This window comes from Diadema antillarum, unplaced genomic scaffold (assembly GCF_040938485.1).
Source record: "Diadema antillarum isolate AM-2024a unplaced genomic scaffold, OU_Dant_1.0 seq00001122_RagTag, whole genome shotgun sequence".
Lineage (NCBI taxonomy): Eukaryota > Metazoa > Echinodermata > Echinoidea > Diadematoida > Diadematidae > Diadema > Diadema antillarum.
In genome coordinates, this window is record NW_027271936.1 from 561,123 (window position 1) to 586,500 (window position 25,378).

The window sequence follows — 25,378 nt, forward strand, 5'->3', positions numbered from 1 at the left end:
CTTCATTCGTTTAAAATGTTGATTGAATTTGTTGATATAGGAAACAAAGTTGCATATGAGTCTTCATAGAGTATCAGTAATAACTTTTTCCCGTTTATTTCAAATACACTTTCTTTCGGTATTACACTGGCACTCCTCTGGCGTGATTTGTTGAGTATTATTGTTTGTATTGGAGATCCGGCGTCCCCTGAGTTGAAACAACGTTACTTAAAGTTGTCAACGTTGCTTTTGCTGGCTATTTTATCTGTAGTTGTCCCCTACGAACAACGTTGTAAAATCAAATTGACTTTATGTTCGCACGACATCAACACGTCATACAAACAATCATGTACAAGGCTCCAAATTTGATAGACGTACGCCTCGAAAGGTTACGCATAAGTAGCAAAACAAGAAGAGAACAAAATTGTTTAAATTTTCATATTGCCGTCTTTAACAAGATTAAAGGGGATGGCTAGTAACTGATCGGTGGGAATACTGGGGGATGATTGTTCTAATCTTTGTGGGATTCATTTAAGAGTACAGGTATTTATTGTGTGGAAATTATTTGCTTCAGAATGGTCTCATATTCAAGTAATGTGCAGTTTAATCGCCCCTTCACTGTACAGGCATGCAAACCTGGAAACATTAAACTGCACATTTAATACTTGAATATGAGACCATTCTGAAGCAAATAATGTTCACGCAACAATAGATAATAGGTACTCTGAAGTGAATCCCACAAGGATTGGAACAATCATCCCCCAGCATTCCCACTGATTCACACTGATTCCCACTGATCAGTTACTAGCCATCCCTTTTAACCAAGATTAAAGACTACAATGCTGGCTTGTTTGATTCGCTTTCTTGACATGCGCAGAATGGATACTAATTATCCCATCAGTTTACACATAGCCCCTTCTACAAATGTCTTTTCAAAACGTTGGTGTCATGCGACATCGCATGACATTCATAATATCTCAGAAACTAGAATTTTGCATGATTTTGAATATACCAACAATGATTTAATATCCATTAAAAAAATATATACGTACGTGCATCACTTTTCAATAAAATAGAGCAAATAATTATTTCGATAAAACTATCCTTAACTTGGGGTTGTGTCCCTACTTATACCTTCTGCTAGAAGGTAGATGGACAGATCACAATATTATTGTGTGGAGTTACTGAATCAAATCTATCAAACTGTAAACCACAGATCTGTAGCAAATTTTTGACGGTAAAAAAAAATCTCAGAGAGCAAATTCTGAAATATATATATATATATATATATATATATATATATTATCATGGCCTCGATAAAAAAAAAAATCTTGGCACAGTGCCTACTATTATTGTTTTGTGTAGTTAAATTTCAATTCTTGAAGATAAAATACATAGCTTTTAAAAAATAGCAAAAGAAGCAGGCAATACTACAATTCATTGTGTAACCTTTATTATAAATTTTTTAAGTAGAGTACTTTGCGGGCCCTATAACACGCCTAGTGAAATAACCGACATATCAAACCTTTTAGATTTGTATGTATACGACTGTCCAAAGAAATGTTTAACAATCGACATTCAAACCAATTTTTAGCTCCCATCAAATTTTCCTCTAAGGGAAATCAAGTTTCATAAAATTAATATTACTGCCATCAAACGCTTTCAGTTTGCTGTCATATCACTCCTTTCTAAGCAGATGGATCAGCAATACAAGTGCGTGAATGTAAGAATTGTAACATCTAAAAAAATATAACTGATTAATGATTTGACACCCTCGTCAATATCAACACTGCTTTTCTGGTTCATCACGCTATGATAACTTCCCATGTATTGTCAAATCCTTGTCATACCTGTCTGTAATACAGCTGTACCAGTCTATGACGATAAAGTTTACATCACTATCAATGCAAACAGTATGTTTAACACAGAACGAATTACCTCGGGTTATTTGATTATCGCATATGCGATTCGCACATGCTAGATCAGTCAATATAATTCAGAGTAGAACCTCAAAAACACACTAAATGTGAACAGGAATATCTATGGCAGGGCAGATAAGAAATCCAAACGAAATTGATATATAATCACATCGCCGAGTCAATATTTCCATGTTGGCACTACTCGTGCACAATCTTCAATCCATACACGAGGGATGATGGCGTCATCGGTATTATTATTATTATTATTATTATTATTATTATTATTATCATTATTATTATTATTACCATTATCATTTTTTTATCAGCTATCATCAATTATCACTCCACGCTATTTTTGAACTTCATTATTACGAAAAAGCATCTACAAAAATACGCAATGCATAAATACATAACGTTTTTTGTGCAGTGGGATTAGAACTCGGGCATAATAACTCTGATGGATCGGAAAAAATACCTCATTTCTGCCAATACGGAATCAACTCACTCTTATATCAACTACACGTATTAATCTCTCAGCCCTCCCCCTCAAAAAACAACAACACATAAATAACAATAATAATCATAACCGTAGCTCTTGCGTTCGTCCACGGCGTTTACTGTGACCCACTGACGGACCCACTAATACAGTCGGGACATTTAGAGTCGCAGACTTAAACGTTGACTTCAGCTACACAGCGAAACAGAATGCTCTAGGCAGTCAACAGTGATCAAACCAGCCTCAACCCCCATTTCTGCATTCGAAAAAACAAACAAACAAACAAACAGTGAACAGTCAAACAAGAGATGAACCATTAGCTTGATTATTTCACTGAAGAAGGCACTAATTACAAATCCAATAACAAACGGGAACGAAATTCTCGACAAACCAAAGTTGTAATTCAGGTTCAACATTTATAATTCGTGTATCTTTATGTACTTTGCGTTCAGCATCATACCGACAGGCGTCCATAGTAAATTGTGAACGATGCTCTTAAATTACTCTAAAACTGTGAACTTTTCACAGATGGTACTCCGACTCCTAATTTTTAGAGAGAATTCAAAGCAGGAAACAAAACTAAACTTAAGATTACGTCATGCTATACACAGGCCACACATGTTACAACAAACACGGTCCTAACAAAATTTCGTTGCAATGAAATATCCAGGTCCTCAAATCATTACCTTTATGAATATGCTTCAGTTTTTCGTCTTTATGGAATTGTGGATACATAAATGAAAGAGAACTGCCGGTCACGAGAACTATACGTTATACACCGGGGGTCGTCTTCGTATACTTACTAGTGATTCTTCTTTTCTTTTCTCTCTTTTTTTTTAAAAAACAAACAATGATATCTCTAAAAGTAATGATACAGTCTGTAGTGGTAATCAAGCGGATAAAATTTAGATGCCGATCATGTAACCTCGTGGAGGTGTAGTTGCCAGCGTGAAAACGTACCCATCTAATGTGACGTTGTGTTTATCGTCGAGGATTGACTTCAGACTTTCGCACAATTTCTCGTTATGCACATCGGAGCAGTAGTTCAAGAGGCTACAGACACTCATATACCCAGAATGGCATGCTGTCGGGAAAAAGAAAGGAAGAATCGACGGTAGTGTCTTCACTCCAAAACTGTTGGTCCTCTTGTTTAAAAAGAAAAGAGCAACGACTGAGCCTGATATTTATGTTTATAGCTAACTTGAAATACTGATATACTATTGGAGCCTACACATGCACAATGTACTGTATAATTGCATATGTATAGGCCTATACATGCAGTGGGGGAGGGGTGGTTAGTGTGGATTAGGAATTGGTCAGTTGCCTCCGTAATATTCTGCTTTGACACAGATTGTATGCACCTTACACCATGCTCAAGTGATAAATGTTAAAAGTCCGCTTCCTCCCCCCCCCCCCCCCCCCCCCCGTCCGAAAATTTTTCGACTGTAACGTCCATGAACTATGAGACATGAAACGAGTTTTCAGGTATATGTACGTCTATGTTGCGTAATTAAAATTCAAACTTTGCATTTTAGCGCTCGTTACATGTTCGGCATCTCTCAATCTGCCGAAACACAATTAAACATGCGATTTCTGCTCATAATACAAATCATTACAATACTTACTGGTGTTGTATGATTGGTAGTTATCACAATATTCTTTCATCTCTTTATGCCAGCAGACGCCAGCCGCCGCACAGAGAAACCTGTCGTCACTACACTCTGCAAAACAAAACAGCAAAAAGCTACAGGTCTTTCAGTTTTTAATAAAACAAGAGCAAAAACGGAGTGGAAACTCCGCGCAGGGACGTCATGATCGTCGGCCTTATGCCAAAAGGGCACTAATAGTGGACAAAGTCTATGGTGTTAAGGGCCTTTTGGCTTAAGGACGACGTATTATAGAACAAGCTGAAAAATAAGGTGCTTGAAAGTCATCGAATCGTTCTTTAGACATATATTTGACTTTAATTACTTTAATCGTTTTCCTGTGATTTTAAAGTAAATACAACGGTTTGCCTCAGAATGTTTTTTTTTTCCAACCTGGAATCTCTTTAACAGGTATAAGAAATGGCAGTGGCAGCCGCACAGAGAATCCAATTGCAGCGTTATGATTTAACTCAATTATACTCAGGCATTCTTTGTGATAATACTGAATATCATGTGCGTGTGTTTGTGTATGTGCGTGTGTAGGCCTACATAGTACAATGTATATGTGTGTGTAGAGTATTTGTGTTGGATGCCTCACCACAATATTTCTCGTCCGTTCTGTCGACGCAGTCGACCACGATATCGCAGACGTGATCCTTTGGTATGCATCTGTTGTCACAAGCAAACTGATGTTCCGTGCAATCTTGGACAAAGGGGAAAATGAAAATAAATGTAATTATAATTTTGAAGAAACAATGAAGATGAGTAGGATCCCTGAACAAAATAATGTAAAAAAAAAATGAAGGAATTGTTATCGGACACTAGTTTCCTTCAAAAGGTGTATGTTATCAATACAGCGCAATCCCGTTATGACGAACACGAAATAACGAAATCCTCTTTAAAATGAAGGAAAATTTCGAGTCCTACAATTACCAACTAATATATTTATGCTTTTTTATTACTTTTTTCTCTTTACATTTTTTTTTTTTACTGAAATAGGCTCTATCGAAAGAAACTGTGGAACCATAGGACTTCGCCATAACGAGAGTCGCCTGACACTAAAGAGTCTTCATATTAATATTGAATTCAACGCGAAGACTGTCATTTCCAATTGCGCGTAATTCAAAGACACACACACATACACACACAACACAACACATATTACTACAGGAAAGTGCATTGTTTTATCTTGAGTTAATTACATTGGAAACCAAAATACGAACAACACTGGAAAAGTTATCAAACACGAACGAATTGACTACGGACGGTTTAAGCTCCTGGCCAATGACAGAGTTAGTTGATTCATTTTGCCATTAGACTTCGTGATACAAATGTATACTTCTTTATTCATGCTGACGATTATTACAATGCCTCTAAACGGTAGTTTTTCTTTCTTTGTCAATCTCAACTGTCAGGCACACAAGGTATGGTGGTATACACGAACTATCCACTGTTTGTGCATGTGTCAACAACACGGTCTTATGATCTTACGGTTCTTTATTCAAACTGAATTTTGCTTTGCTATAATACTACAATAGTATTTCGGTTGCCCCATTGTATTTTGATGAGAGAGGCTATTACGAATCAAAGTAAAGGTTCCATTCAATTCAATTTGAATGATTTTATTTCCATCTTAAGCAATACAATGTAACATATTCATACATAACGCTTACATGAGTAAGTAATTTCAAATCACAAATATTTCAGTATTAAATACATTAATACAGTCATGGTGTTCCATCTGTATTTCGATACATGAACAAAGTGTCAAGTAGCGATTACATCATCTTTTTTTCTATTTGCGTGTGGGAAAGACGAATCCACAAGAAAAGTATAGCTTGCAAAAATTTGTGAATAACTCTAAAAAATAACGGCATCTGTAGGTCCCTGTTTTATGAAGAGTTATAGTTGATTATATAGTTGAATTCTATGGTAAGCCTATGGCAGCCTGTGTGGTAAGGAAGTTTATAATCGATTGCAGTGGACTCCCGTTATAACGACGTCCTCGGGACCGGCAATTTTCTCTCGTACCGAAATTTCCTTATAACCAAACAATAAACAAAAAAAAAAAAACAAAACAAAACAAAAAACCCACATAGTCAAGATCCAATGATTTCGCGACCTGGATATTTCTTTCGTTGTATAACCGGAATATCGTTATAACCGTGTTCATTATAACGGGAGTGCACTGTATAGCTATTGATAAAACGGGGCCTCCATCTGCCAAGGACAGACGGTTCCAAGTTCACCACACTTACTGCAATTTGTTTCATCCTCGCCATTTAGACAGTCCTGGAAACCATCACAGATCCATGAATGGGGCACCCGAAGACCTTCCGGACAGGCAAAATGGGTGGCGCTGTTCACCGCTGAGAGAGGAAAGAAAAATATGAAGAGAGTAGAAAATAGAGATCCAGATGGAAACTCATTTACAAATTTCCCTACATCGACGTAAATAAGCACTAACGTGATCAGTGTTTTAGTAGTATAGCCGTGATAAAAAAAGAAGAAGACATGGGCGTATAGACGTACTCAAGCAGGATTCGAACCTACGACCTCCTGTTCAGACCACCGAGCTTCTGCCCAACAGCAAGTTGGTTCTAACCCTCATAGCATTCAGCGGGTACTGCGTAATAAACCTATTCAAATTCCTGAAATTCTTCCGTTGAGATGTTTTTCATTGAAACTGACTGACAAATTGCCGATGTACGTCTATGTAGGGCAATTTGTCAATCAGTTGAAATGAAAAACATCTCGACGGAAGAATTTCATGAATTTGAAAGATCTAGATTGTATGGCATTCAAGAACTCATCTGTTCCTCCTAGCTAACCTTTCGACAAACAACCAAAAGGAGGCTGCAAATTACACCGTATATTCTTTTGATTATAGTATTCAGAAGAACTAATAATAATTCGGATGGTTTGAGAGTTATTTATGTTAGGCCAAGTAAAAAAAGAAACCAGTTTCTCGTCCTCGCGCGCATCGACTTTGGCCGCCGCATCGATTTTTTTACTATTTACTATTTTCAAAATGGCGCTGAAAATACCAAGAAATTCATAATTCTCGTCCCAGCCCGCTCCCCGCCCGCATCGATTTTCAGTTGCCGCATCGACTTTTTTGATATTTACTATTTTTTCGGCCGCCGAAAAAAAAATCAACAATTTATTCACCTACCAATCGTGATTTCTAATTACGCCTTGCGTCCTCTACTTAGCTGTAGTACAGCTGTAGCTTCTGTAGTGCGTATGTAATACACTGTAACGCATGCATTTCACACTGCGAGCTCGGCATGCGCAAGAAGGAATGACACACAAAGCAGTTGAACTGTAGTTGGATGGGCGGGCGGCGGCCCTGGGGGGTGTTTCATAAAGCTGCTCGTAAAGTTACGAACAACTTACGAGCGACTGGTGATCAGTTCTTGTGCTGAATTATGGAAATTCTGATAAGTATAGCACAACAGAACTGATCACCAGTCGCTCGTAAGTTGTTCGTAACTTTACGAACAGCTTTATGAAACAGGGCCCTGGGCTGTGATGTACAGCGCACTCGGTACGTCGTGATGTAGACAGGACGTTGAGCACCTTCTGTACATTTCTCTCGTGCTGTTGCCCGCTTCATGTGCTGCTAGATTGATTGCGCAATGTAACCACAAACCCCGTTATTACGAGATCCGTGGGACCGGCGATATTACCTCGTTATAACCGGTACCTCGTTATAACCATACTCATTAAAAACAAAGAAAAACATGAGCATGACGTCATATATCCATCCATGAAACTTAAACATATCCTTTGCGTTGTTGTTACACAATTATTGAGCGTTATTATTGAGAGAATAAAGGGAGATTATTTGTGAATTAGACGAAGAAATAGAGGTTGAAATGATAAGTTAATTCTTTATTGTAATTCTTGTTTTTTAAGCTTTTCCTAAACACAAGCGCAAATATGGGGGCAAATATATACTGTAGAGTAACATACAGGCCTTGTATACCTAACTTGCTAGGTATTTTTACGCTGTTGGTGCCCAGCGGGAATCGGCGATGATTTCATGAATCATTTCGGCTGTAATCTTGTACACATGTACAATGTATGATCGTTAAGCCCAAATGGATTAAAAATGCGTTCTTTATTTTCTTCCGAAAATCTCTTCGCGTTTTGTTTGACCGTTCTTGAAAATATGTGACAGGATTGAATGTGGGAGGTTGTCATCCTGTTTACGCAAATATGTACCAGATCTATTCAAACTAATAAATGCGTTTGTTTCTTTTTCTGATTTAGGTTAACATGCGTCATTCAACTTTTTTAACGCTACTGTCACCTGGCGAGATCGCAATGATTTCAGAGTAACATACGTGCGTTGTTTACCGCTAACTTGCGAGGTATTTTACGCTGTTGGTGCCCAGCGGGAATTCGATAATTTCATGAATCATTTGGCTGTAATTTTATACAATGTATGATCGTTGCGCTCGAAGGGATTAAAAATGCGTTCTTTATTTTCTTCCGAAAATCTCTTCGCGTTTTGTACATCCGTTCTCGAACTGTTGAATGCGTTTGTTTCTATTTCCGAGCACCGATTAAGTAGGTTAACATGCGTTATTCAACAATTTTTACGCTACTGTCACCCGGCGAGATCGCGATGATTTCATTCATTATTTCGGCTTTAATGATACACACTCATATTTAAATTATCATTCGTTAAATGATAATGAACACATCCAGATCTATTCAAACTAATACATGCGTTTGTTTCTTTTTCCGAGCACCGATGAAGTAGGTCAACATGCGTTATTCAACTATTTTTACTCTACTGTCACCTGGCAGGATCGCGATGATTTCACTAATTATTTCTGCTTTGATCATACACACTCATATTGAAATCATCATTTGTTAAATGATAATGAACAAATCCAGATCTGTTAAAACTAATAAATGCGTTTGCTTCTTTTTCTGAACACCGATTAAAGTATAGGTTAAAATGCGTTACTCAACTATTTTAACGCTACTGTCACCCGGCGGGATCGGGGCGATGATTTTATTATTTCGGCTTTAATCATCCAAACTCATATTTGCTCAAAACCAGCAAAAGAACTGGAAGTCGGAACTAAAATTGGAAAGAATATAATGATGAGTTGCACACGCATTCCAATTGTCCATTTTTGGTCAAATTTTATTGTCGCTACATGAAAAGTTTTTGAATGCGTTATCTATTTTTTTCTAGTTGCGCTGTGGTCTGACCTCATATCACGCACGCGTTTCTCGCGAAAAAGAAAATCGAATGATTATGTTTAATAATTAGTAGGAACATCGGAAGGTGTTCCTGCTTATCGCGTGATTAAGAAGAAAACATGGAAGAAACGGTTCTCTGCAAAACGGGAAAAGACGTGGATAGCGAGATTTCGGTTTCCAATGTTTCATTTGTCGCGTGTTTGAAAGCGGCAATTTGGTCAAGAAATGGAACCTCGTTATATCCGATCAAATTGCTTATGTTTTTCTTTATCATGATTTACCGAAATTGTCCTCGTTATAACCGGAATCTCGTTATAACCGAACACGTTATAACCGATTCGTTCTGCCATTACACGCAAAGGAAAACGGGACCGACGCGATCACCTCGTTATAAGCAGTTCCTCGTTATAACCGAACTCGTTATAACGGGGTTTCCCTGTAGTAGAGGAGACCAACCAGCCAGCATAGCATGCGTTCTGGAGCTGGAAAAAATCGTGGAGTGATGGAGAGAACCGATCTCAAGCGCTCATGTGCACAACGAACGGCTTTAGTATTCAACTGGTTCGTATTCTGTCTTTCAGTAAAAAGGAAATCAGGTGGTTGTTTCACAGGGTTGACAATTGGCAGTACTGTCTGCGGCATTTTAAATCCTTGAGCGAATAAGTTTTCATATGAGAAAAGATCTAACTCAGTGAGTTTGTGTTGTGTTGAAAGGCAAAAATAATGCTATGGCTATGCATTTCCAGAGATAATGGTTGGATTCATAGGTTCAACAAGAGTGATGTATAAATGTGTATACAGTATGTTAAAAAAACGTGTTTTTTTTTTCATACCCTTGATATGACTGAATGAATACAGTCACAGTGTAGTTAAATTGGTATACTTGTCATGCATAAACAGCAATATACGCAGATTTGGTATTAAATTGTGCATCACTCAAAATAACGTGGGTTTATATCACACATAAACACATATTACTTTCATTTTGACAATCCTCGAAAAAATAGTAAGATATCAAATAGTAAGGACCTCCCTCATCGCCTTGCTCAAAAAACCCGGACGAGAAACTACTTTCTTTTTTTACTTGGCCTTATTGCTTACTTTCAAGTTGGAATAATCAAAATCGTGTTATATAACGTCCCAAATATCACACTGATTGCACACAATATCAATCAAAGCAATATTGTGATTCTTGTGTCTTTTCTTGAGAATGTCTTTATCATTCAGTTCGAGATTCCTTTTTTCATCAAGCCACAAAATATGTACTTGGAAAAGTGGATGAAGACATGAACCAGAGTGTAAAACGATAGAATTGTATTCATGTTATTTTTTTTGCAATTACAGAATTATCCATCAATTTACTTTATTCACCTGCATCTTTATTGCCAAAAAACCCCACACAAACAAACAAACGTAGCGAAATTAGGCGTGTCAAAGACAGGTCGCCTCGAGTATTTTATCAAATTATCAAATTTATAACAATTTCCTGATTCATCCCTTTATGATACTAAAAGAGTACGAACTTTGAACACCACTTATATTCTTTCACGAGATACTCAGTGTTTCCTACGGAAAGAAAGGCAATTTTCTAGTACTTTTTGTAAAACAAATTATTTTTACAAGATATTGAAGAATTGACTTGCTGACAAAAATGAGAAACGGAATATATCTATCTGAAACTTCAAATTTATAGGTATGGATATATTGGGATGAAAGATATATGTTGTAAAACAAGTTTACATGTTCAACATGGATAGGTTCTAATTTGAAGTTACATGTATATTCCATTGACAATAATCTATAAGAATTTCAAGGTCAGATTGGACTAACTTGGAAGTGTAGGATGCATTCAGTTGGTCCTTCATTCAATCACAAAATATCATTCTCCAATGCCTTCCATTTTCTTTGATAATGTCAAAAAGATTAGATAAGTCCACATTCCCAGCTGCTAAACATGTATTTGTACTTTAAAATCTGAAGTATTAGAGAAAGGTACTAGTAATGAACTTGTCACAGATTTAAAAAAAAAAGGAAAGAAGTGATCAGTTTGGTCGCAAACTGATAAAGCTTCGTTTTCAAATGATTTGAAGTAATGCCATCATCAAAGCAAAATCTTTCCAGTGATATCTCACTATTATAGTGCTCACTTGATAGAGGATCAAAAGTAACCTAAATTTTCTTACCATTGTTTTTGTTTCAGCCGCGTTAATTGTAAACAATTGTAAACATTTCATTTTTACAAGGATGGAGTTAACGTGTCTTGATATCAAATTTTAATTAAGTTTTCTTACCACAAATTGCGTTGCTTTCGTCACTTCTATCGTCACAATCAAAATGTCCGTCACAGACTGACGAGTTAGCCACTCTCTGCCCTCCGTTTGAACAGTTAAAGTAGGCTGTCAAGGAAGATAAAGTGACGATGTAAGTTCTTACTCCACTTATTTGTATCTAATACTGTATTGATTTATCTATCATTTTATTCATTGATTGATTGATCGGTAAAACGATTGATTGATTGACTGACTGACTGATTGATTGACTGATTTTACATATTATACTCATTCATTCATGTATTAACGGCGTTAAACACAACTTCCATGGCAGCCCGCAGGCCGAATTGAGGTGATTTACAAAAACGACACAAATCAATTTTGCGTTCAGTTTTTTTTTTAATCAGAAAAGGTAACATATTAAAGAAGTATTAACAAAACTGAATACATAAAATTACTCCACAAATTGTTAATGTAAAATTTAAAGGCAACGTACATTAATAGAAAAATATCGTTTATAATAACACAAACTTAGATTATTTTAAACATTTGACAGCCACACACTATGCAAATTTTTCCTATTAGTGATTGTACGCGAAAAGGAAACCTACTACATTGTATAGTTCTCCCTGACAGAACATCCGGTTTTGAGCACAACGATTCATTATGGGACTTTTTAAGTGATCTGCACTTTCACTCACGTAAGATGCCGACAGTGAAACATTGCTTATCCCACGCCATGCTATTTTGTATAGTTTTTGTTTCAGTTTCTTAAATGGTGCACTCTGTTCACTTGAGTTATTGGTCGAATCACTCCCTTTTCAAAACCCAAGGATACCTCTTCACGTTTGTTTAAGCCTCACTTTCCAAATTTGCTGAAAGTAACATACTACCCTATTGGTCTTTCGTTATTCTAATTAGATATGCTTTAATTCTGGTCATGCTATTGGTGGTAGTATCGAAGATACATAAAGTAGCTTTCGTTGTCCATTAGCTGTCTTCTGCTGTTTTTCCCCCAACCATTCTATATCTATGTCTTATCAAACATCACATCTATATATAGCTTGTACCCGGACATACAGGTGCCTCAACCATGTCATAAATGCAAACAATTTGCAGAATAACATTAAATCTTATAGTCGTTACCATTTATTCAGTGAGTATCTACATCATCATAGTTAACACTACTAGTACTAAACTTAGTTATGCCAAGGAGCTACAATAGCTCCTTGGTTATGCTACAACAGTGCATGCACGTTATAGCGAACCGCATGAGTTTATTATGACGAAATTCTGGTTCCACGAAGTAAAAACCAGGCCGCAACATTATCCGTTTCATGTTGTTTTTTTTTAATCTATTCGGTTAAAACAAAATTTCTATATAACGAAAGAAAACTGCCGTTCCCAAGGACTTCATTATGACGGGAGTCCACTGCATATACTATCATCAATATCGTAATCCCAAACCAACATCATTACCAACGCTACCACCAGCATCTTTTGAAGTGCGGTTAATCAAAAGAGGAAAAAAAAGCGAATTACACGTACAGCATCCTCTCTCGTCACTTCCGTCTCCACAGTCGTCTGTTGTATCGCACATCTGAATCTCCAAAATACACATTTTATTGTCGCATTGAAACTGGCGATCTGTGCATTCTGTAAGGCACAATCAAAAAGAGAAGAAACGAGTCAGAATTGTTATAATCACATTTTTTTTTTTCACCATGATATAACGTGGCTTACCCAGAAAACAAGCACAGGTCAGATAATGTACATCATGGTTGAAATACATCAATGTATAATGTACCGCATTATCCGCAACATCTGTCTTTGGTGTTTTTGAGTGTAGGCAAGCCAAGCCACCGCTCTCCAATCAAATTTATCAAAATGTGCAACTGTGATGGAGATTTCTTTGAGTATTGTGGTATAACTATTATGATGTCCTTTTCGCGCTTTGATGATCTCGGGCACAATTTGAATCCAAGTCCTTTGTGTCTTTCTCAGACACAGCACTACACTTCCTTCACGATAATTACTTTTTCTCGAAACCAAAAAGGTCTACAGTAAAAAGATTGTTCTGTTTCCTCTCTCAAGAGCCAGGATCCTCTTCACAATTCTCTTCAGAGTTCTCCACTGTACTCTCCATCTCCCTCACTGATATTAGATCCATCACTTGGAACCACTTTTCAGCAGAATAATACCCCCTTTTCTTCCTAACAGATCAGTATAAGGACTTAACCACATTTTGATATCGCAAAGTTCTGCATCTACTTTCGAAACTTCCATTGTCGCACGCAGTATTCAGCTTTCAGGTCATTTTCTTCGCTGTCCTTTCTTTTACTATCAACATACCTTATGTAAGTTTGCTCGAGTCGATTGTGTGACATCTCGCAAAGTTTTAATTGATATCTGTTTCATAAAAAGATATCTTCCATTGTAATTGCAGAAAATTACCTAGCTCGAACAAAAGTTGCAATGAAATTATCTGCACGGGAACTTTGCTTTCCGTTTCTTGATACAGAATTACCTCTTTGCCAGCGATCAACAGAAGATTGACTGACAGATTCTACTCAGATATAAAGCATTACAGTCGTTCTTAAACGTGTCGAAAATCATATCGTTGAGCGCTTGAGTTCTTCATAAGAAATAACCTCTACTGACAGTACCCAACAAAATTGTCATCTTCAGACATAACAATGTACTATTAACTGAAGTAAAAGGGTTACCTCTCAAGTGCTAGAAAAATAGGATTTATTTATTTTCAATCCTCTTCTGCCCTTCCTTTCATCTCATTTTTCCAATGGCGTTTGAAAACATTAAAAAGGCGTGTCAGAAACTTACGGCAAAAGGTCTCATCTGACATGTCGTCACAGTCTGGTACCCCGTTACACATCAATTCCCTGGCGATCGATCTGGACCCGTCTGAACATTCGAACTCCTCTATACAAGAAACAAGAACAAAATCATTCAATAACATGAACTCACAAAGAAAGAGAAATCAATCAATATAAGAAATTTGGTGACTAATTAATATTACAAACCATCGCAACCAAACCATATAAAATCCACAAAAAGGCAAGAGAATTCCTGCGTACCATTAACTTTTGACGATATGCAAGCAGGACCACTTAACACTTCTGCTGGAAAGAACACAGTGTCCCACAGTGTGAGGAACACAATGTGAACACAGTGTGAAATCTCTTCACAGTGTTAAATTCGAGCGTTTTAACAGTTTTAACACATTGTGAATTATTAATTCACAGTGTGACACAGAATATTACCATGTGAACACTCTGTGAAAGTCAAACCACAGTGTGAAATCATTTCCACATAAAGAGTTGAATTCGAGCGTTTTTACTATTGAAAGTCGACTATGTTACCACACTGTGACCAACACAGTGGGACTCTGAGTTCTTTCTAGTAGAGGGACTGCTACTACAGGATTGACCTAGATTCCTTGTTGTATAAGTTTATGCGCTTTCTTTCTGTTGCAAATCCACTACTCGTGCATGGAAACTGGGTTTTCTATATACTACGTAGTTCTTTAACGCATAACACTGCATTGAAAACAGCGGGCTAATTTCTGATTTTTCCTCCCGCCACCGCCTCCCCCTCCCCCCCCCCCCCCCCCGCCCCTCCTCATAGAGAGCAATGACTCACTTGGGGGTATAGCCGACTCATTTCTAAAGATTCTCCAAAAGTCGTACATGGCCGAGACGTTGGTAAAGAAGCTAACCTCTCCGCACTTTTGACCGGACGAAACCAGACCAATCAGTTGCCAAGAGCCAGACGCTGAGTCCTGGCATACGAGCGGACTCCCACTGTCTCCCTAGAGCGTGCATGTCAAAACCGCAATTTCTTTAATAAGAGTACTTCCATTATAACGAACACGATTATAACGAAATCGTCGTTTCAACAAAGTAGAAATTCAGGTCTCCAGGCAATCATCTGAATATCTTTATGTACTTTACAGTTAGTCTTTAACGACATTGAGATTTGTAACTAAAGAAAACTGCCCATCCTGAGGACTTCGTGTTAACGGGAGTTGTACTGCTTATCTCATCCCAGTTCATTTTTGTTTCTTCTTTCAGTCATGTTTGTCTAAGACAAATGGTAAAATGCTTTATTGTATACATAAGAATAAATAATGATGTCAAGAACAAAGCAATTTCAAAATTTTATTGTCTCTGAAAAAGGGAACTATTATTTCGTTACATTGCTCATTTTTCGATTCACTTATGTTTTCTACCGAGGAAAGAAATAATTATTCAAATAAGTATGATACACAGTATTGAAATTTTTTTTTGAATGAAAATTCATAAACTGACAAATGACTGCATTAATTTTACATTATACTGGTGACTTCATACTATCATCTACATTCCCTACACCATGAACCTCACCTTACATGGCACGCTGATGTCGTGCCGCTGCAGGCGCTTGTCCTCGTATCCTGCGCAGATACGTTGCGGTGTCACCTGAAGCTCGGACCGTCTTCCGTGAGCGGAGGCCCACCTCAGACACTTGTCTCTTCCGATCAGCGGGATTTCCGCATACGACAATTCGACCGCGGAATCAAAGTAGTCCTCTTTTTTAAAGAAAAAACAAACAAATCAAAACTCTTCAGATGAATGATCTATCAACATGATCAAGTCTCTTTTCTTCAGTACATATAAAGACGAGGACCGATTTAATTTCTGCAAACATTGCATGTTGCAGTTTTTCTACAAGAGCCCTCTACGGCAAGCCTCTTTTATGGGCAACATTATCATGTTCTCAAAAAAGAAGGTTTGGAATGTCGCAACGGTCTGCTGCTAGAGCACTTAGAGCACTTCGTTCGCTATACTCATATGCCACTATGCTTTAAGCACCTGACACTCTCATGTCTTAACATTCGTGTTGATCTTAAAGGGCTAATGATCTATCTTATCTCAGCCTTGTGATCTTAGAGACAAATTAAAGAGACAAACAGACAGAGGGACAGGGAGAAAAAAATAGAAATCATCTGCATACGTTAACCAAAGAGGTGAGCCAACCTTTTTCTTTTTTTGCATATCACGTCACCCTAACCTAAAGTGAATAAGTAATCCAATTTGAATTCTTTGTGCCTTCACAATGCTATCATCAATATTTTATATTTGAAATATCAATCATTATAATGCATCCGCCAAAATGCAAGCCAGAATGATTAGTCCCTTTTTTTAATACTAAACAATATTTTGTCCTGCAAAAGAAAAACAAAGAGTCAGTTGGTCTTGATATTCCACAGAAGAAGGAGACATTCTAGCCTCGGCTCACCTCTGGCCGAGGTGAACCCCCATCCTGCCACCACGCACTGCTTTCCGGGTGCATAGAGCTCGTCGTCAGGGAGGCCGTCGAGACAGATAGGGCGTACGACGTCGTTAATAACGAAGGACTCGTTGACGCGGATCAGCGCGATATCGTAGTTGAAGTGCCGGCTCTCTTGAGCGTACCGCGGGTGGATGACGTGCCGGGCGACGGAGCGTACCTGGGTGCCTTCTTCATGCTCGGTCATGTGTAACATCCCCGCCACTACAACGATACTTGATGAGACGGTAGGGAGATTGTTTGGCCTGGATTGAAAATAAAATTAATACGATATTACTAAGAGCACTCTACCCCATTCCACGGACATTTTTCTCATCGGTCACTCGTCGGAAGCAAAGTTTGTTGCTTCCGGCCACCCAATGAAGTGTATCGGATTGCAGTCTGATGAATTCGACTTGTGTTGGTCGACTGTAAGGTCAGTGTTAAACATGTCACGTGTGAACCTAATTGGACGATCTTGCTCTATCCGATCATCGCCCGACATGTCTGACTCTGACCTGACAGTCGACCAACACAAGTCGGATTCATCAGACTGCCATCTGATGCCCTTCGGTGAGTGGCCGGAAGCAAATGATTTTGCCTCCGACGAGTGACCGATGAGAAAACATATTTGTGGAATGGGGGCATATTACCATATCTTGTTTGATCTAAATACAAAATGTGAAAGTTTTACATGCGTAAGAATTCTCTCCGTGAAGAAAACAAGGAAAAAAAATCTCATTTGTTCAGGAAATTACAAAAGAATAGATATAACCAGGAATATGCAAATTTGAACTGCTTGAATACACAGAAAAGCATGTTCTTGAAACATCGCGCACGCAAAGAGACATCCGGTGGTGAACGCACGCCAGAGGGCTGTAATAACTCGACGTGAGGTGTACCTTATAGGCTATAACTCGTGGGCTGTTATGATCCATGAACTAAATCAGGCTCGTGACGTGCCCTCCATACCCTATGTACAAAGAAAACAGGTTTGGTAGGGATAAACTCTTATGATTTCTTTTTTTTAGACGCCTTTATGCACTATATTCACCGAAGTCTACTTTAACACCAGCTTGGTTATTTCAAGTTTACTATTTGAATTCGTTTGCTTAGTTGGTGAATTTTGTTGGTTGGTTGGTCATAAACCTTTCTTTCCAAGCAGTTTCCAACAACTTTACATTTGCGCCTGCCATTTTCGTATTACATGCGCGCTGTAACAGATGCCGCCTCAAATACAATGATACCTTGAAACCCGGTTTTACTACCCTGGCTATAAAGTTCTTTGATCCGCACAATACAAATGGACGAGTGTACTCTGGGTACGAGGGCATTGAAGACGACACGTGGATTTCCCTCGGGATTTTGTAAGCGGATTTCAGATAGAACACTATTTGCTCCGCTTTCGTTTCTTCTGCGCTACCTTCTTTCGCTTTGATCTCTTTTTATTCAATTACACGGTTACACTCACAAATGGCTAAATACCATCAAAGGACAAGTAAACCCTAACAAAAAAGTCCTGTGGTACTCCCTGTGGTACTTATCGGTACCACACAATGTACCACACACTTGTAATGTTACCACAGGAACTGTGTGGTACTGTACCACAGGCTTGTAGGGTACTCCCTGTAGTACTTGTCAGTACCACACAATATACCACATAAATAAATGTTACCACAGGAACTGTGTGGTACTGTTTTACAGGCTCATGTGGTACTCCCTGTGGTACTGGTTGGTACCACACAATGTACCACACAAATATATGTTAACACAGGAACTGTGCGGTACTTTGTCACAGGCTCGTGTGGTACTCTGGGATGTACCACAGGGCAGTACCACAGGACATTTACCACAGGAAAGTACCACAGGACAGTATACACACGAATATTGTCCTGTGGTATTTTGGGACGTATACCACACGAAAGTACCACAGGACAGTACCACATGAATTGTCCTGTGGTATTTTCGGACGTACCACAGGAGAGTACAACAGGAAAGTACCACAGGGTAGTACCACAGGACAGTACCACACGACTTGTTCTGTGGTATTTTGGGACGTACAAGAAAACTATTGTGTTAACTATCAGCATACATTTTGATCCAATTCGTTTCATCTACAAGCTTATCCTCTGCCTCTCTCCCTCCCCCACCCCCCATCCCCCACAAAAAAAAAGATCAAAATACTCTAACTCCGGAGTAGGGCACCAACCCTTTCAGTAATTTTGGATTTTAACATACTGCTTGTAGATACTTACAAATGCGAGCCAGCGCTTCCACGAAAAGCTTAAACGAGCTTTGCATGTCATTAGGGTTTTTGTTAAAGGATACCCCCCCCCCCCCCCCGGCAAAATTTAATATCTCCGAAGTGAGAGGACTGAGTCATCAAGAACGAATTGTAGGACGGAATGCATGAACAATGCGTGACTAAGTTTGTTGTGTTTTTTTTTTCCCGAGAAAGATGAATGAATTTAAAATCGTCGAAGAAGTATTTTGAGATAAAACTTTCCGGCGCACGCACAAACGATAGGTTTAATGGTTTCTTTCCATTGCCCATCACCATGTCGTATTTACATGTATATATACTGTATACTAATGATATTGATGTGTGTTATTTCATTACTTGTGGTGTATGGTAATAGGTTGATCACATATAGTCAAACAGTAACAATGATGATAGGGCTAGTATACATGAATTTTACAAACACACGAACAACAGGGCTTACTTATGCTACAGTCACACACGGCCGGGTCACAAAACGAATTTGATCCGGGGGAAAGTGAGCCGGATTAGTCCCGGAATGGAGGGCAATAATTTATGCTACAGTCACACGGCAGGATTTCGTACCGGGCCCATGAGGAATTAAAGTCGTATCGACCCGGTTCGAGCCGTAGAGACCCGTATTGACCCGTATCGAACAGTATTAAAATCCGTTTAAATCCTTAACTGAATCCTTTTCCAACCCTGTCGACCCTTGTCAATCCGATTAAACCCGTATTACCGACCCGGATGTAAACCTTGTCATTGAAATCCGTGAAAAAATATTGAACATGACCAAAAAATTTTCACTGCCGTATCGTAGCCCCCAGAATCCATCAGGAAATGGCACGGGTTACGATGCGGGTCAATGCGGGTCTGTACGGCTCGAACCGGGTCGATACGGTTTTAAATCCTTATGGATTTGCTCGAAATCCGGCCGTGTGTGACTGTAGCATATCAAGACCCTCACGTAACTTACAGCACACAATGGCCAGCCGTGAACACCCAGTCTGGTGACACGATGACACCGCCACAGATGGTCGACCCGACTTGGACTAAAACCTGCCAGGGCCACTCTCCAGTCTCCGACGCTCGCCCATGTATCACTCGTTTGTGACGGCTCCCGTAGCCGGGCCTCGTCCCGCACTCCGGCTGGCTGGGCGAGGGCGGTAGTCCGTTCTTCGATGTCGCCGGAATAGACGATGATATCGGTTGCGATGACGAGAGGTGGTCAGTTTCAAAACCTGATTACAATAAAATTTACCTGATATCAATAATGGTACATCATACCATTATTAAACACACACGCTCAACCGAATAATGATACTATACAAGTCATAATCATTTTAATTTTCATATAAGTTATCTACTTTCATGTAAAATGCTTTATTAGCCACTCTGATGATAATAATCTCCCGGATTAAAAGAGTGGACATTGTTTTTGTTTAGTATAGTTGATTTCATATCAATTTGATCGACGTTTACTAATAGCAATTACCCCAAATCTTCGGTTTACACCTGTACAGAAGTTGCAAAGAGACAACAGTCTTTGAACATGCAAGCATGGTAAGCATTTCCATGAGTGCATTGCTGACGGAGTGAAAAACACATGGTGATGAAACACTGATGGAGTGTCCGCCCTTCCAACATTAATCTTTATTTCAACCAACAAGTTTATTTTGGTATACGATATTCTTGATTTACAGGTACATACCTGGATGGTACATCCCCGCTATGACACCGGCAATGAGTAGGACAATGACCACCACGATGATGGCGGCCATGGCCATATATTTGTTCTTTTTAATGCGGCGTTGTCTAAAGACGACTACGTGTCGCTTTGCCAGTCCATTGACGCCGTTGGGTACTACTTGGTCCTCGACAAGGTAGGTGCCGTCCAGGGTTTGTGAATCCACCGTCGTGGATGGCCGGTGGTAGTTGACTGTGAGGTTGATCATTGTTGAGTGGGCGTGACGGTTCCAAGATGCGGCAGTTGGACGAATGTGGGGCTTCCCCTTGATTCAGCAGCGATTTCTACGAGGGCGTAAAGGCGGTCTCTACGCTGGGCAACCCTGAATGTGAAATAGCACGAGCGGAAATATGAGCGTCAAGTCAGAGAGTTGCAGAACAGGACCAGATACACCCATGACGGCAGAATGTTATGTTAGCCCCATAAACCAACTGACGGCACTCTTCTACTCATGATTTAACAAACGCCGCAAATCCATAGGCGGATCCGCGCTCGTGAAAAAAAAAAAAATGTATCTCGTATCTCCTTGAGCAAAGACTATGGGACCACTTCAGTGACGGCAACATTTACAAACAATTTGGACTGGTGACATGTGTTGGACCAGACAGCAATGGTCTTAGACAACAACAATTTGTCATTCTGCGTGTCATATTATGATATAATTATAGCAAAATAATGTATCAACGATTCGAATTACGAGCTGGCCAGTTCGTTGATCAACTTTGCGCATGAGCGCATTTGTACCAATGTGCACGTTGAAAAGTTGTGGTATAGCTACGGCGATCACGCTATATAGGGGGTAAAAAGGTGCGTCTTCAACCTTACGTAATCAGTCGTGTTAAGACACAATGCGGAAGAAATCTTATGTCCTCGGGGAAAAATACTATGAGAGATATATCTGGCAATGAGAACCAGAACACTAGAAACTAATGACCAGAGCTTTAATCTCGTTCAAAAGGGAAAGGGAGAAGATAATGATTACAAGAAGCCTTGAATGGCTGACTATGCTCATGCCTACCATGCCTACAGGGACTGAATAACAAAGAAGATGACAACTAAATTATGATAAATGTCTTGCTTCCGCCATGCAGGCGAGAAAAACAAATAACTTAACGTTTCCACGTTGCCAGACACCCACTTATTTGAAACCTGTGGCTAATTGGTTGACAGATCATCGTGTTATCTGAATCAAGGATTCGAACACCAGACCCTCTGTTTACAGATCAATAGCCTTAACCACATCACCACGATGCTCTCAGTTGAAAGGAAAAGTGGATTCTCCGTCATGCACGAAAGTATACATAAAGGCTATATAGAGCGCTGGGGGACAATCATCTAATCGAATGTTTTAAAAAAATGGTCTACGGATAATCACTTTATTACACCGGAATGTCAATATCACATTTGCTACTTAATACAGACAAAAAGAAGAGGTCAAAAGATAATCATTGGAAAGTGAAAATATTGATACAGGCAAACTCATTGGAATCAGAATGACCGATATTATCGAGATAGTCGCCTTATTTTTGTTGTTCTTGTATTGACATTTTGTGGGTTTTTGTTTTTGTTTTGAAGGAAGTGGTAGATGTAAAAAAGTGTGTATTAGTCATAAATATAAGAATTAGTGCGAGAAAGTGAAATTTAAACAAACAGAATCAGTGCTTTACAACGATCACCTATGTCTTAATTCTTTCCGACTTATAGCTTCTTATTAATTCTTTCATATTTCCACACTAGGTCTTGTTGTGTATAATGCGGATCATTTGGAGCACGTATAAGGGCGACAGAAGAATGAACATGAGTATTATAACACTATTATTCGTATAAGTAGCGGTGGAAATTCAGGACAATATCCTGTGTAATCCTGATACCCGTGATGCAATTCTTTCAAGGGTTTCTGAGAAACTACAGAAAGAAAAAAAGAAGTGACAAGAAAAGTCGTACAAGGACAGCTTCTCCTTTTTTTCTTTTTTTCTTTTTTTTTGGGATAGCCCATTGTCGAGAGTAATCTGTTTGATTGTTCGATCGGCTATGGTCTTCACAGAACATCGTAACGAGCGACCTATTCGCAGATTGCAATGGTCTCCTGAGCCACGTCTAGGTACGTTTAATACCCTGGTGACCCCGATGTCTCATCGTGTATCCATTGTCCATCATAAATCCCTTGTGTCTTGACACACAAACACTAGACTGACTGACTAAATCATACACCTATGGTCCATGAATAATGAATTAATTCAAAGCAGATACATATAACTTGATATTGAGGGGATTTCTCTCAAAAAAGTCACCATGGTAACAACGTATAGACTAAGCCGCAAACGGTAGTACTGCTTCTGAATATTGACTCATAACCACATCAGCGCGTTGCGTATATAATCTTGAAACATTACAACATTATACAAGCTTTATTTGAAAGCATTATGCAGCAGCATATAATGTAAGCTCCAACTACCAATAACAACAGGTACAATGTTATTGTTATAATGTACCGGTTGTCCGCTTTCTATGGAGTTTGGGTCATTATTACAGGTAGTGTTTGCAGAGCCAGTTTTGGAAGCATTATTATTTTTGTGGCATTGTTTTATACTTAGAAGCAGAAAGAAACACACACACATTCAAGTATCAGACGAGGGACATTTGATTATACATTGGTAATTATAACAACCAAGATGACGCTTACAATCACAAGATGAATGCATGCATTATTTCCATGATTTGAGGTTAAAACCTGAAATTGGGATCAATCTTCTTGCTTTGCTTCTTTTTTTTTTTTGATAAACAGTGTAGTAATTTCCATTACCGTTTTCGTAACCTTTAATTACCAAAATGAAGGAATGTATAGGCCTGTGTTCTTGAATCTTTCTCTATTTTTATTTATCCTTTTTTCACTTCTGTGACAATTTTCTGATTATTCTCTCAATATAGATAGACCTATATCAGGACTGTTATTCACTTACTTATTTGATCGTATGTTGTCACGTATATACGTTAAAAACAAAAGTGTCCATCCTGGCAATCCAATGAATTTCACTTGCCTTTGACTTGGACAATTTTTGCCAAATCTATAATAATTATTAACTTTTTCTTGCCCTAACTTATGGAATTCTCTTCATAGCAGTATGAAAGAAGTTTATAAGTTTCAACATGTTCAAGTTTAAGTCGGAGTTGTTGTTTTTTATTCCTATAGTAGCAGAATGAGTTATGCCCCTGTAAGCATTAATATTAGTTCTCTTTTTTATCCTAATCATTTAATTGACCTCTTTATAACTGGGCGAGCCCTTGATAGCATCTCGTGCCCTTTAACTCCTCTCAAAATTCCGTCACCCCTTTTCCCTATCTTCTTTAACATCTTTCTGTTATTCCTTCCACGCTAGTCTACTTTCTTTCTTTTCTCTTTCACAAAAGAGCTGCCCTGAGATGTGTGTGGACTTGATAGAACTTTGCCTAATTTTGCTAGATCAGCACTTAGTCATTAATAGTGTTTATGAGGAGACTGTAACTGCAAGGGCTTTTTTTTTTCCAGTCTCCTCCATTTCCAATCATAACATAATTGTAATTGCTACTCAATTCATAATATATTCTCCTCGATTGCAACTATGTATTGATTTGTGTTTGTGTGTGTGTGTGTGTGTGTGTGTGTGTGTGTGTGTGTGTTCTTATGGGTATTTAAATGTTTACTTACAATCGCAGTGGAAATTTGATTTGATTTGATTTGATTAAATGATCAAATGAAATAAATGAAACAATGAAATGAAATGCATACGTATTCAGACAGAGAGAACCCTGTAATACCTACCTCAACATTGCTAGGTACCCATTCGGGGGTTTAGGGACGCCATGAGCAGTGATGGGTAAAATCATCTTGACAAGAACGTATAGGGACATGGCAGGACTCGGGTCCTTCAAAGTCAAGAGTGCCCGACCACTAATGATTAAACTGCACTCAAGATAACTTAAAACACGATCCCCAAGAAGTTCTGAACCCACCAGAGAAAGAGAGAGAGAGAGAGAGAGAGAGAGAGAGAATATGATATTTATAAAGGTCACAAGAAGCGAACAAGGAACTGCAGTGACAGTTGGTCATATTCTTCACGTGTTCTTTGAACCTCCCAAATCCCGACACAATCTTCATCATCGAATCGCACAATAACTTATTGATCGCCAATTAGCATGATTGGGTTCGGGAAGTCTTGAACAGACTTGATATATCGGTCCCTATCATCTCCACTAGGTTCCTTAGACAGGCCTACAATATCCTTTCTTACCAAAGAGATTTCAATGCCTGTAAATGCATTCATACGCCTAGTAGAGAAGTAGTACGAAAGTGCAAATAATTCAATTAAAAAAAAAAATCAGAAGATGCAATATGCCAAGCAGAGTGTTATGTAGGATATGAGAGTAATATTGACGAGGAAGTGGAAGCAGGCAGTTAAATATGAGAAAATATGAAGACTCCTTCTCGAGCAAATGGTATAGGGAGGGACAGGTGAAGTTATATTGATGA

General features: G+C 38.6%; 1 protein-coding gene across 1 annotated transcript in view; it reads right to left on the bottom strand.

Moving 5' to 3' along the window:
* Window positions 1-2,227: 2,227 nt before the first annotated feature.
* LOC139743929 (uncharacterized) overlaps window positions 2,228-25,378 on the bottom strand; it is a 69,297-nt gene continuing 46,146 nt past the window's right edge. Inside the window, exons 2-14 of the mRNA XM_071654397.1 lie at window positions 20,836-21,193; window positions 20,101-20,365; window positions 16,835-17,130; window positions 15,940-16,124; window positions 15,197-15,365; window positions 14,378-14,476; window positions 13,085-13,192; window positions 11,558-11,662; window positions 6,299-6,409; window positions 4,639-4,743; window positions 4,020-4,115; window positions 3,355-3,478; window positions 2,228-2,650 (exon numbers count right to left, since the gene is read on the bottom strand). Coding sequence (XP_071510498.1) covers window positions 2,638-2,650; window positions 3,355-3,478; window positions 4,020-4,115; window positions 4,639-4,743; window positions 6,299-6,409; window positions 11,558-11,662; window positions 13,085-13,192; window positions 14,378-14,476; window positions 15,197-15,365; window positions 15,940-16,124; window positions 16,835-17,130; window positions 20,101-20,365; window positions 20,836-21,079 — 1,920 coding nt within the window. The 5' untranslated portion in view covers window positions 21,080-21,193 and the 3' untranslated portion in view covers window positions 2,228-2,637. The remainder of the gene's footprint in view (window positions 2,651-3,354; window positions 3,479-4,019; window positions 4,116-4,638; window positions 4,744-6,298; window positions 6,410-11,557; window positions 11,663-13,084; window positions 13,193-14,377; window positions 14,477-15,196; window positions 15,366-15,939; window positions 16,125-16,834; window positions 17,131-20,100; window positions 20,366-20,835; window positions 21,194-25,378) is intronic.